Below are 14,110 nucleotides of genomic sequence, written 5' to 3'. Positions count from 1 at the left end.
TTTAAGATCAACATTTGTGCTGGTTGACAATGGCAAGTATGGTGGTGGTGGTGGTGGTTGACAACAAAATTTCTACAACATCATTTTCGAGTTCATCAATCCACAAGCATAACTCATAATCATGTGGATCTTGCTCCTTGGTGGATTTCTTATGCTTTTGAGTGCTGAATTTAGAATCTGCATTGAACAGGTGGATCTTGTTTCTTTTGTTGTCTGATGATTTTGAAGGATATATCTTTTAGTATTGATCTATTGTTTTAGTTTTGTGTTGAAAAATTATTTTACTGTTTTTATTGGTCTCTAGGTAATGGAAGATGAAATGAAAGAAACAACCAAACAAGCTATTAGAAAATTGGTTGCTGAAGATGGATGGAAAGGCCTGTATAGAGGCTTCGGTCCAAGGTTTATTAGCATGTCAGCCTGGGGAACGTCAATGATATTAACCTATGAATATCTTAGTATGTTTCTTTCTCTCCTCTCCTGTTTTATCTACATGTGGTCCTACTTTATTTCAATCATGTAGCCCTATTCTATTTATTCTCTTTGCTACCTAGCATCTTTTTGTTTATGCTATTATTAAGTTATACTGTTGTTGACAGGTCTGAGAATAGTTCAGCCCTTTTAGTTCTTTGCACCATAACTGGGTGGTACTTTAATTGAGTGAATGCTGTTGTATTAACTTCCCAATATAAATTATTAGCATACCACAACAGATGGACTATATATATATTATATATGCTACCCTCTATTAGAAGCATCCAGTTTCTTCACATTTTCATATTTTTTTTTGTGGATCAAACCTTGTGGGCAGGATCTATATGGTTTGTTTAGTGCAAAACAAGTTTTAGATTGTCCAATCACATTATATAAGTAGATTTTTTTAGGGCTTCAAAGTTCAATGGTCCACAATGCATAAAATTTTTGTGATTGGCAGAATCATGTTTTTACGTTAAAACACTTGACCCAATGTGCATTTCCTAATAAATGGCTCATGTCGAATGCATTGTGGGGTCAAATTCATCAAATAAAGCTTGCACCTATGAGTTTTAGCTAAAGAATACAATACTCTAGAGACTAGGGTGTAGCCAATATTTCTCCACACATATATATTTATGTGTGTGTGTGTGGATTGGATAGTAGGTGCCTACTAAAGCTAGGAGCCTACCATGAGTAAATGGGGGTTTTCGCAAATCTGACACTGCAGATGCGTTCGACACAGAGTTACCAGAAGCTTCTTAGGTAGGTGGGAAGCTCGCTTCCCGGAAATTCGCTTTGGAAGTGCGATACTCGCTTCCGAAACTTCATGGGAAGCTCAATTCCCCCACGCTTTTTCTATGCTTCTCATACACATGGTCTATTCATACTATATACTTTTCTCACATTTCTTTTCATCTTTTTCATGTATTTTCTCTCACGCTTTCACTCACTTTCCATGTACTTTAAATTGGTAACCATCATTGTTAGATTTTAACAAAAAAAATAACTCTTACAAAAAAAATCATGAAATATAAGAATGATCAATTCTATTTTAGTTTTTATTTGTTTCTTGTTTGATTCCATATTGCTTATTTTTTTATTCATATTTTTCTTTTAAATTGAAACTTTGCTTCCCGCTTCGTATAAATTTTAAAATGCCTCGCTTCTCGCTTCCGCTTCCTAGTTTGGCAACCTTGGTTCGACATGGTCGATTTGCTAGAAAATAACACCTAGTCATGTTTTTTCACGATGAAAAAACATTTCAGCTTGAATATTCATGAAAATTGTGAGCTGTCAATTTTCAAACCTTATAAAAACCTACCCATGTGTCGGAATTGAATGATCCAATGGTCTATTCCTATAAAATCATGCATGTAGAACACATCTGTACGGTCAGATTATATATATACTGTTGATGAAATTACAACTATTTCACCTAAACACTATTAGCAATTGTATACATGTCATGGTGCTCCGTGAATACTGACATCCCTTAGTAACTTCCTTCTGGATGCTCCAACTTGTAGTTCAAGGAGTGTCCAACCATTTTCATTACTGAAAATAGGTGCTTAACATTTACAAGCATCTATAAACACATTTTTGTAATTTTAGATTTAAGTGCTCTGTTTTTTTTTTTTTTTGGATTAAAACATACTTTCATGGTTAGTTTTCTTTAAAATATAATTGTAATGCCCCAAAATTTCAACTTGTGATTTCGAAAACATTATCGAAAAACCTTTCAAAGATTTAAAATTTTCACTTTTAAAAGCGACAACGGAAGACATTTAGAAAGGAGCACAAGTTAACAAATCCTGGGTACGTTAGCTGAAAAACCATCATTTCACATGAACAACTGCTTAAAGGAATTGAGGAAATAAAGCAATAGATCATTAATAAAATCTACAGTTTATTACAAAATGAGCAATTTCCCAATGTCCAATAATCTAAAGAAAAACTTCAAAAACTCAGAGCCAAGACGTCAACAGAAAGAAGAGAAATCTTGAGTCATGTTGCACCACGCCATCGGCCGCTTGTAAAGTCCTACTCATCACCTACCTATGAAATGGGTCAGTTTCATAATAACCAGTAGGTGCACGAATAGATAAAGTAGAATAAAATAAAGCAGGACATTTATGAGATAAACAGTTTATTACATTAAAATAACAAGTACAATTGTAATCTATTCTAGCAAGTGTAACATATGCAAAGAGCTATTGTTTGAAACAGGTATATCGACAACATTTCAAGCAGTATAAGTCTCAGTCATCTACAACTATTTAAAAAGAAATATTCTTTAAGTTCTGATATTAACTGGCCTATTGGTACGCACAGACGCGAAACGTAGAAACAACAGAGTCCGATCTGGGGGTTTATTATGTCAGGTGTTTTCTTTAACCCGGATGACTGATTAAGTCCACTCCTAAGAGAACGACCAGTGACCAAGCGAGTAAATCCCAAAAGGCATTTGTGGCCTATGGATTCATCCAACTTCTGCAGAAGTACCTAGGAGTTACCACCTAGGATAATTTATGGTAATCCTAATTCCCCTAACTTCGATGACTGAGGAAGCCGAGTCTTTTGCCCGTGGGGTGGTTGTTAACAACCTGTCCATCAGAGTTTTTGTACCATCCATCCTCTCCCTTGATGAACCGTGAAGGTCGAATGAGTACGACGGGGGTTTCTTAACCGCCGCCCCATTCTACATGCTTTGGTCTGTTAGACCCACCCAAGCATTTTGCCTGTGAAGGCGAGTTGTCACCATTTATGTGATCTCAACATTGTGTTAAATGCACGCTTCGAGGTTGCTACAACCTCATCATCCAAACATCGTAACACACATGGGACGTACTTATCCAAAAGTACGGTCGTGCCTACCTAGAGGTACGACTACGATGAGAGGACAACATTTAATGTCTTGTGATTCTTTTGGTTCATACATGATATATATTGCTCTTTGAGCAATTGGCCTGTGGAGGCCGACATTATCTCATTTATATCAATAAAGTGTTGATTGCCCACTTCAAGGTACTCCATGACCTCTCGTAAAATTTATACCGTACCTGTCTTAAGGTCCGATTACAATAGCAATTTCGTGGGTTTCTCGATGGATGACCCATCACAGTATTTCATAAAAATCAGTAATATACTTGGCATGCTCAATTACTAAGAAACAGGAAGTCTCAGACAAGTCCTGGGATCGCTGTGGATCCAATCATTTTTTCTGAGTAACCGACTCGGGATACACGTAGTTGCATCTAGCAACGCATAACTAGCTCACAAGCTTTATAATCAGAAATTCATTCTCAAGGAGTCAGCCCTGCACAAGGAAACACCTCTCAAACTTTTAGTGTTTGTACACAATTTCACACCTTTTCCATAAAGAGGCAAAATGTGGTACGTGTACCCGCACACCCTACAGGGCTTGTCTGAGGGTGGCGACAAGATTCACCATGTAATAACAATACGACATTTATAATAAAATCATAACAGTGAGCAAGTACAGAGACACAGTCATAGGCATTTCTGAAAAAAATGAGTCCACCTGTATCGCATACATCAAGCATTAAATTCCACAGGAATAAGAACGAGGACAATCCAAAACAGACAATCACAAGTTATATAATTCTATAGGTAAGCAGGTATGCAAAATAAACCATTCTATCTCAACATCCTTATATTTTATTTCATTTATACAAACTCCTCGTGCGACTTTCCCCTACCTCGGGATGTCGTGCAGTTGTGTGCGTCTACGAGTGTAGATGATACGAGACTCAGGCCGCGGAGCCAGAGCAGGGTTTGATGCGAAGTCTGCAAAAGTATGGGCATACAACGCTATATTATTTATTATGCCAAGAAAAGCAAGTTAGGCAGGGCATCGCTCCCTGCCTGTCGGTCGAAAACAATGAGAGGTGGCAGGGGTATGCCCCTGCTTGCAGAAATCAAAGAAGCGATGGAGTGATCCCCTGACTGCCGACAACAGTGAGGCGACAGGGGATGAGCCCCTGCTGAAAACACCGAGGCGGCAGGGGGCGAGCCCCTGCCGATATCACCGAGGCGGCAGGGGGCGAGCCTCTGCCAACAACGTCGAGGCGGCAGGGGGCTAGCCCCTGCCGACAGCGCCGAGGCGGCAAGGGGCCAGCCCCTGCCGACAGCACCGAGGCGGTAGGGGGCCATCCCCTGCCGACAGCATTGAGGCGGCATGGGGCCAACCCCTGCCTGCCGGGAACACCCAGGTGGCAGGGCGAGCCCCTAGCCACCGGTGGTTGAGCGATGGCAGGGGAACGAACCCTTGCCGAAGAGAGAGAGAGAGAGAGAGAGAGAGAGAGAGAGAGAGAGAGAGAGAGAGAGAGAGAGAGAGAGAGAGATCGGGGCGGCAGGAGCCACCAACCTCATGCCGACCCCTTGACAGGTCATAGAGGAGAGGGGGTGACATGTGTTAAAACATATGTAATAATACATCTATATATATATATATAAATATAGATGTATATTCACCATAATACCCGATAGGGGTATTATGGTCATTTCACAAGTACCCAATAGGGGTACTTGTTTTATTTCTTTTATTTTGCTGATTTTTATTTTTGTTTTTTTATTTTTTAAAATGTATTTTGGATACCGAAAAGGGGCCCCACAATGGAGTCGTTGGGGCCCCCAACGGTCACAATTGTGACCGTTGGGGGCTCCCAACGACTCTATTGGGAGCCCCTTTGGTCTCCTTTTCTTATAAATAGGGGGAACCCCCCTTGTATGTTGTATTGCTCTTGAGAGCTCCTCTTCAATAATAGTGATATTATTTTTCATGTGTGTAGCCTTTTTATAAGGCCTTTCGTATATCCCTTAGTGGATTTCCTCTCTTATGCTTGTTGCATTTGTCTGTGTGGGACATAGTGAATGCTTTAGCATTCTTGGATTCTTCCGCATATTTCATTACATGGTATCAGAGCCATACGATCTTCTAAGGTAAAATCGTGTATCTCTCTACTTTTTTTTTCTTTTTCTCTCTCACCTCCATTTTGTAGCAATGGAAGTCAAGATCGATCTATCATTCAAGCTCAATGGGAAAAATTACATGACGTGGGCATCCGCAATGGAGAATAATCTCAAAGGGAAGAAGCTTTGGGGTTATGTAATGGGGACCATTCCGAAACCCCAACTTAAGCTCACAAAGATGGAAGAAGATCAAGAGAAAGTACTTGAAGGCGATGCTCGTCTCAAGGCTATTGAAGATTATCATCACCAAATGGAAGATTGGGAGAGCAACCATGCAAAAATCCTAGCATGGTTTATGAATAATGTTGAACTTAAGGTATGTGCAAATATTGCAAAATTCGGCCGGGCAAATGAAGTTTGGTTTTTTATGAAGGGTATGTTTACCCAAAAGGATCTTGCAAGAGCTTATTTTTTGCAAGAAAAAGTGAGAACCACAAAACAAGGTGACATGAGCATACAAGACTATTATAGTGCTCTAAATCTTTTGTGGGATGAATTGGCTCTTTTAGAGCATAAATGGGTGTCTATGGAGGATGTGGTTCTAAGACAAAAACAAATGGAACAAGATAGATTGTTTCAATTTTTATTTGGGCTTCGTCCCGAATTTGAACAAGTTAGATCCTCACTTCTCCATAGATCCACGTTTCCTCCCTTAGAAGAGGCTATTGCCGAGATTACTCAAGAAGAGACTAGGCATAATATGGGTAAAAGCATTGATGAAGTTCTTGCCGTATCTAAACCCGACAATCATGTCAAAACATACAAACCACCTCATTTTGGTAAGCAAGGGAGTGGTGGAAGAAAAATGATTATATGTCATCATTGTTATGAGCCGGGGCATATTAAACCCGTTTGCCCAAAGCTAAATGGAGCATTCAAGCCAAAGGTGGCTTCCGTTGAAGAATCATCCACCAAAGAAGATGACGGCAAGAACGGGGATCTCAAAGATACTCTTGGACAAATTTCCTTGGCTCTCCAACAAATTCTAAAGGCTACTTCTTCTACCTCCGGTGCCGCAATTGCCTCATCATCACCTCCCGGTACGTACTCTTGGATTTTAGATTCCGGAGCTTCTTTTCACATGACCCCTCATGAAAATGCATTAACCAATGTGCACACCAATTCAAAAATGTCTTGTGTCTCTACGGCCGATGGAACTTTTCTCAAAATAAATGGTGTTGGAACTCTTGATTCTAAAAATGTTCAAAATTTCCTTGTTCCAAAAGTTAGAATAGTTCCAAAATTAAATCTTAACCTCTTTTCTGTTTCTCAAATAGCCAACCATGGATGTGAAATATCTTTCTCATCCCAAGGGTGCTTTGTGCAGGATCTCCGGTCCGGGAAGCGGATTGGGCAAGGCCATAGGAAGGGAGACATTTATTTTATGGATAATTTAATGCTTCCAAATACCTCATTTTGTACTTATGTCCAAGACAAAAATATTGAAACTTGGCATAAAAGGCTTGGACATCCAAGTTACTCTAAAATGTATCTTTTTCCTTTTGGACACAAGTTTTGTAAAGAAAAAGATATCAATTGCAAAGATTGCATTTTTGGCAAAATGAAGTCTACTCCTTTTCCTATTAGATCCTTTGTGACAACAAGACCTTTTGAATTGGTGCATTCCGATGTTTGGGGGCCATCTCCGGTTCTATCTAAAGGTGGTTATTCGTATTATGTTACTTTTATTGATGATTATACTAGATATGTATGGATTTATTTTCTTAACTTTAAATCGGAAGTTTTTAACTTCTTTAAAGAATTACATGCAAAAGTTCAAAATCAATTTCAAAGTCAAATATCCATTCTTAGATCCGATTCGGGTGGAGAGTACTTATCAAATGATTTTCAATCATATCTAAAACAACATGGCATTTGTCATCAAAAATCTTGCCCAAGAACTCCTCAACAAAACGGTCTAGCGGAAAGAAAACATAGGCATATTTTGGAAACCACTAGATCCTTACTCATTTCTAAAAATATTCCTAAAAATTTTTGGGCCGAAGCCGTGTTAACCTCCACCTATTTAATCAATAGGATGCCATCTTCAAAATTGAACAATATCTCTCCTTATGAAAAACTTTTTAATATGACACCCGACTACAATCGTCTTCGAATTTTTGGGTGTAAATGCTTTGTTCTTTTAAATAAAAGAGATAAATTGTCACCTAAAGCAATAGAATGTGTATTTTTAGGATATGGTGAAAATCAAAAAGGTTATAGATGCTTTGATCATAAAAACAATAAGTTATTTGTCTCTAAAGATGTAACCTTTTTAGAAGATGAAAATGGATTTGACATATTGGAAAAATCAAATGAAATTGATTATATGTTTATCAATGATCTTTTAGAAGATTCAAATGATGACTCTTTGAGTCAGCCGGAAGTTTTAGAAAATACTCATGATTCTCATGATAATGATGTATCACCAACTAGTGGTGACATTCTCCAAGTATACACTCGGCGTGAGGAAGCCCAACCTATTAGTGCTTTAGAAACATTTTTGCGGCTTAATGAACCCCTAGAAGAGACCTCCCTTAGGCGTTGTTCTAGAGAATCAATTCCACCTAATAGGTTTGTCTCATATGAAACTCTCTCACCTAAATATAGAGCTTGTCTAATAGCCTTGCATTCTTACTATGAACCTTCCCATTATAATCAAGCAAAAAGTATACCTCATTGGGTTGAAGCAATGAAAGTTGAACTAGATGCTTTAAATAAAGCTAAAACTTGGGAAATAGTTCACCTTCCTCCAAATAAGAAAGCTATAGGATGTCGATGGGTCTACAAAGTCAAAACAAAAAGTGATGGTTCCCTAGAGCGTTATAAAGCTAGATTAGTTGCTAAGGGATACTCACAAGAGTATGGCATCGATTATGAGGAGACTTTTGCTCCCGTGGCTCGCTTGACAAGCGTTAGAACTTTAATTGCGGTAGCATCATCTAAGAAATGACCTATATTCCAATTAGATGTTAAAAATGCCTTTCTTAATGGTCAGTTGAATGAAGAAGTATATATGGACCCTCCGCCGGGAATCAGTGTTAACCAAGGTCAAACCCTTCGGTTATTAAAAGCTTTATATGGTCTTAAACAAGCCCCTAAGGCTTGGTATGATAGATTTAGTGCTATCATGTTACAATTGGGATTTCGCTCATGTTATACTGACACTGCTTTTTTTGTTAAACGTGCAGGTAATAGTATCATCATCCTTCTGCTTTATGTTGATGATATGATCATCACTGGCAATGATGAAAGTGGTATTCTTAAAGTTAAAAATATGTTAAAACATAATTTTGATATGTCTGATCTGGGTTTTCTCAGGTACTTTCTTGGTATAGAAGTTGCATACTCTCCTCGAGGGTATATATTGTCACAGATGAAGCTTGCTGCAGACATATGTTCCAAATCTGGGATTTCAGATGATAAAAAGGTAGAGACTCCCGAGGTTATCAATGCTAAACTACGACTGGAGGATGGAGTTCTGCTGGATGATCCTACGCCCTACAGGCAACTCATAGGCTCCCTCACCTATCTGACTATCACCAGGTCGGATATTGCTCATGCTGTGCACTCTGCAAGCCAATTTCAGCATGCTCCTACATCTGTGCATATGAGTGCTGTGCTCCGGATCATTCGATACATCAAAAATACTTTGACTAAAGGGCTATTCCTATCCTCACTCTCCTTTTTAGACTTACTGGCTTATACTGATGCTGACTGGGGAGGAAACCCAAATGATCGAATATCAACTACTGGCTTTTGTGTTTTTCTAGGAGATTCGCTAATTGCTTGGAGGTGCAAGAAACAGCAGAAAGTCTCATTGTCTTCTACTGAAGCAGAATACAGGGCTATGACAACTACTACAATGGAGCTTGTGTGGCTTCGAAGTCTTCTTCAAGATATGGGAGTCGAAATTACCGGTGCTTCGAAGCTTTGTTGCGACAACAAAAGTGCCATCTACATTGCCAACAACCACACCTTTCATGAGAGGACTAAACATATTGAAATGGACTGTCATTATGTACGTGATGAATATCTTCGTGGGACAGTTACACTGCCATATGTCACTTCAGAATATCAACTTGCAGATTTCTTTACCAAAGCCCTGCCTGCTCCTCGCTTCTTGTTCCTTCTTGGCAAACTTTCGGTCATTCCCCCGTAAAGTTTGAGGGGGGGTGTTAAAACATATGTAGTAATACATCTATATATATATAAATATAGATGTATATTCACCATAATACCCGATAGGGGTATTATGGTCATTTCACAAGTACCCAATAGGGGTACTTGTTTTATTTCTTTTATTTTGCTGATTTTTATTTTTGTTTTTTTATTTTTTAAAATGTATTTTGGATACTGAAAAGGGGCCCCACAATGGAGTCGTTGGGGCCCCCAACGGTCACAATTGTGACCGTTGGGGGCTCCCAACGACTCTATTGGGAGCCCCTTTGGTCTCCTTTTCTTATAAATAGGGGGAACCCCTCTTGTATGTTGTATTGCTCTTGAGAGTTCCTCTTTAATAATAGTGATATTATTTTTCATGTGTGTAGCCTTTTTATAAGGCCTTTCGTATATCCCTTAGTGGATTTCCTCTCTTATGCTTGTTGCATTTGTCTATGTGGGACATAGTGAATGCTTTAGCATTCTTGGATTCTTCCGCATATTTCATTACAACAGGGGGACAACTGACCTCCCGTCGGTCGTCCGATCACCCACAGGGGAGAGAGGGTGCCACAGGGGCCATTGCCCCCCCTTGCCGGCACTCCGACGAACCTCTAGAGAGAGAAAGAGAAGGATTAGAAGACGGGGGGGGGGGTTACGTACCTGGGAGAAGATCGACGATGATGGTAGCGACGACGACGTCGATCGAACCAAAGGGAGGAGGCGTCAAGGTTCGCAAGGGGCGTCAGTGCGAGGAGGAGGAGGCTCGAGAGGGAGGTGTGCCTCCCCTTGCCCTCCTGCGGTGCTCTTAAAGAGCTCGAGGGGGGCGAAAAATCGGGGAAACCCCGATTGGTTTCCCTTATCGGGTCGAAGGCGCGGGTGGGGTGCGGCGCTCGGGAAGAGGATTTCTTAAAATCCTCTTCCTGAGTCGGGTTTTAAAACCCTAATGAGGACGGGCCCAGGTCGGGTCCGGACCCAACCCGGCCCTGGTCCGAATTATTACTATTATTTTTTTAAACCGTGGGTTTTACAATAATCATGTTGACATTTTTTGTTTCAAAATAATTTTGTTTCATGTTTTCATATGAACCATCAAACAAATGAACCATGGAATTAAATACTATAGTATATTATATTACTAGTTTGTCCTGTAAAACCCGTGAAATGAAAAAAAAAATTGGATCCAGGTTGGATCCGGCACCCACCTGTCGTGCTTATAAATAAGCATGCAAGGGGGGTTTCCTTTTACGCCAAAGAGGAACATCCCCTACTTTCTCTCTCTCCTCGATAACCTCTCGTTCGACCCCTGCTCCCCCCTTCACTCTCTCCCATTTCTTTTTCTGGCTACCCGTCACCGGCGGACTCCTCCCTCAGCTAAGCTCCCTGCTCCCCGTCTCTCGTGTCTCTCCGTCTCCCTCTATCTCCTCCGTTCACAGGGGAGGGGCGTCGCCCCCTCCCTGCCCTCTGTCCCCTCGGTTCGTAGGGGAAGGGCGCCACCCCCTCCTTGCTCTCTGTCTCCTTGATTCGCAAGGAGGGGCACCGCCCCCTCCCTGTTCCTTCTCTTTGTGTTCTCGATTTGCAGGGGAGGGGCGCCATCCCCCTCCCCGCTCCCTTCTCTCTCTGTTTGGCACCAATCGAAGGGCACCGACCCTCCAACCTCTTTTTTTTGGCACCGATCGGTGGTCACCAGCCCTCCGACCTCTTTGTTTGGTGCCGACAGGAGGGCACCGATCCTTCTGCCTCCCTCCCTGCTCTCCCCTTTTCCGGCAAGCAGTTAGGCAGGGGGAGACACCCCCTCCCTCCTCCCTTTTCTGGCCGGTGGGCAGGGGCGCAACCCCTACCCCCTTTCTTTTTATTTTTGGTTTTTGGGCAGGGGCGTCGCCCCTGCCCCCTTTTCTTTTTAGTCAGCGGGCAGGGGTGCATCCCCTGCCCCCCTTTCCTTTTTTGGCCGACGGGCAGGGGCGCACCCCCTTTGTCTTTTACAGCCGGCGGGTAGGGGCGTGGCCCCTGCCCTCTCGTTCACTGTCTAGGCCAGGCAGCCGAGCCCGGCTGACCCCGGGGCCCTGCGACACGAATGTGATACCATGAACATACTTTAAAACGTGTTCCTTTGATCGTATTTGCGCAGTACAACAAAATACTCCTTAGCGCACCCCATCGGTGCAATGGATTTTGTGCGCGCCTTGAGGCACGAGCCATTTTTCACCTATGTCAGCAAAGCCGACATTCTCCATGGTAGGGGAAAGTTGCACAATGAACAAAGAAAGGACAATGCTAAAACTTGTATATATATACACACACACACACACACGTGCTTTTAACTCTAGGACGCAGTTTTGCGATCCTTGTCCTTTTTTCCTTTATGTCATTTACTTTGCCGCCGCGCTTTTACGTGCATAAGCTTCTGCTTATGCATTTATTTAGCTTGATATGTAGTTTCACATATTAAGCATTGTTTTATGTCATTTACTTTGCCGTCGCACTATCACGTTCACAGGCTACTGCTTACGCATTTATTTAGTCGGGGTACGGTTTCTTACCTCATGCATTGCTTATGCATTTATTTAGCTGGGGTACGGTTTTGTACCTCGTGTATTGCTTACGCATTTATTTAGTCGGAGTACGGTTTCGTACCTCATGCACTGCTTATGCATTTATTTAGCTTGATGTGCAGTTTCGTATATCGAGCCTTGCTTTATACATTACCATCATGCTGAAATGTGCACAAGCCTGCATGATGTAATATATGTATTATTGGTACATATATCCAACCTTGCAAGATACGCAATTTCGTATTACTTCCTACCTTGTAGCATGCTTGCGCTTTTACAAAAGACACGGATTTGCTCATGGGCACTAAAACTTTAAAGAAAAAGGTTTTCTTGCAAGAATCCATCATTCAAATATGCGGGGTTTTGAAAGGCAAATTCGAGCACTTGTAGGTTGCCTAATTGCAACCAGGTTTTTTCCAAATCGGTACGATAGGAGGAAATGTTTTAACTTCGGTTTAATATCCGATCTGACTTGGATATCCCCGGTTGGGAGCATGAGAATGTGATTGGACGAAATTTCTTCTGAGAAGCCCCATACTCCTTTTATCGTAAGCAGTATCGCGAGACATGCGCATCATGTTGATACTACAATAACTGGATGAGAGATTCGTGGCGATCTCGTATCATGCAAATTGTACATTGATATAAAAGTAGCTGGAAAGACCAAATCATGTCAAACTAAATTAAAATGGTTATATCATTTCTTTCACGAAACATTGGTGTTAGGGTTCCTTTCTGAGAAACCGATACCCCTTTCATTGTAGCGGTACTATCAGACATGCACAACCTGTTAGTACTATGATGTTTGGATGAGTGGTTTATGGTAACTTCGTAGCATACAAATACAAAATGATAAAAAGGAAATCACATAAATAGTGATAAACGAAACATTGAAATTTCTAAATGATGTTGGGTTTCTTGCTGAGAAACCGATACCCCTCTCATCGTAGCAGTACTTTTAGACATGCATGGCATGTTAGTACTATGATGATTGGATGAGAAGTTTGTGGTAACCTCGAAGCATGCAAATGACATATTGTTGAAATAACATAAATGGTGATGATCGCCTTCACAGGCAAGATGCTCGAGCTGGTTTGAAAGACCGAAGCATGTAGAATGAGTCTTCAGTTAAATAGAACCTGACTTATCTGTTTACGTTTTTGTTTCCATCAAGGGAGAGGATGAGATGACACAAATACTTCGATGGATAGGTTGTTAACAACTACCCATTAGGCAGATGACTTGGTGTCCCTAGTCATTGGAGTTAGGGGACGGGAGTCAGGACTACAAAAAATTATCCTAAGTGGTAGATCCCATAGACTTTTGCAGAAGTATTGATGCATCTCCTTAAACAAGTGGCCTTTGGAAAATTCTCTCTCGGTCATTTTGGGGTATCAAAAATACATAGCATAACAAACCCCCGGACAGTCTCAGTTGTTTCTACGTTTCTCCTGTGCGTACCCTTAGAACAACTAATATCTAAACAAAGTTATCATATTCATTTTACTTATTTTGACTTCACACCGTGAAAGGAACATATATGTTAGTTTGGTTCTGAATTTTGTTAGCATGCTCATTTTACTTATATTAAACTGCATATCACGAATGAAACTATGAAACTATGCATATGTTAGTTTTGTTTTAAATTGTTATACTTGTGCACTTACTAGTTTTTCATGAAACTGACCTGTCTTATGGGTACAAGTGATGATTAGGTTGGTATGGCAAACGATGATACGATGACGTGATGGTATCAAGATGAGACTATTTCCCTGACGTTTCGCTCCTGAGGACATTTTTGGTATAAGGGTTTCTTTGAAAATTTCACTTTTCGTATAAACTGTAAAACCTCGTTTTGAATCTATTTGATTTTAATAAATGTACAGAGTTATAAATCCGTTGTGTAAAGGAAAGGTTTCATAAGTAAT

The 14,110-nt window shown here is 40.8% G+C and overlaps 1 protein-coding gene across 2 annotated transcripts in view; it reads left to right on the top strand.

The window, feature by feature from the left end:
• LOC149848793 (Mitochondrial substrate carrier family protein) overlaps positions 1–14,110 on the top strand; it is a 124,936-nt gene that overhangs the window by 102,796 nt on the left and 8,030 nt on the right. For both annotated transcript variants that reach the window (XM_089997497.1, XM_089997505.1), the window contains exon 5: positions 305–458. In XM_089997497.1, the coding sequence (XP_089853623.1) occupies positions 305–458 (154 nt within the window). The remainder of the gene's footprint in view (positions 1–304; positions 459–14,110) is intronic.

The sequence above is a fragment of the Nuphar pumila genome, chromosome 1 (assembly GCF_984573655.1).
Source record: "Nuphar pumila chromosome 1, dmNupPumi1.hap1.1, whole genome shotgun sequence".
In the NCBI taxonomy this organism is placed as follows: Eukaryota; Viridiplantae; Streptophyta; class Magnoliopsida; order Nymphaeales; family Nymphaeaceae; genus Nuphar; species Nuphar pumila.
Note: the sequence above shows the minus strand (reverse complement) of the source record. Positions and strands in the feature narration are given on the sequence as shown.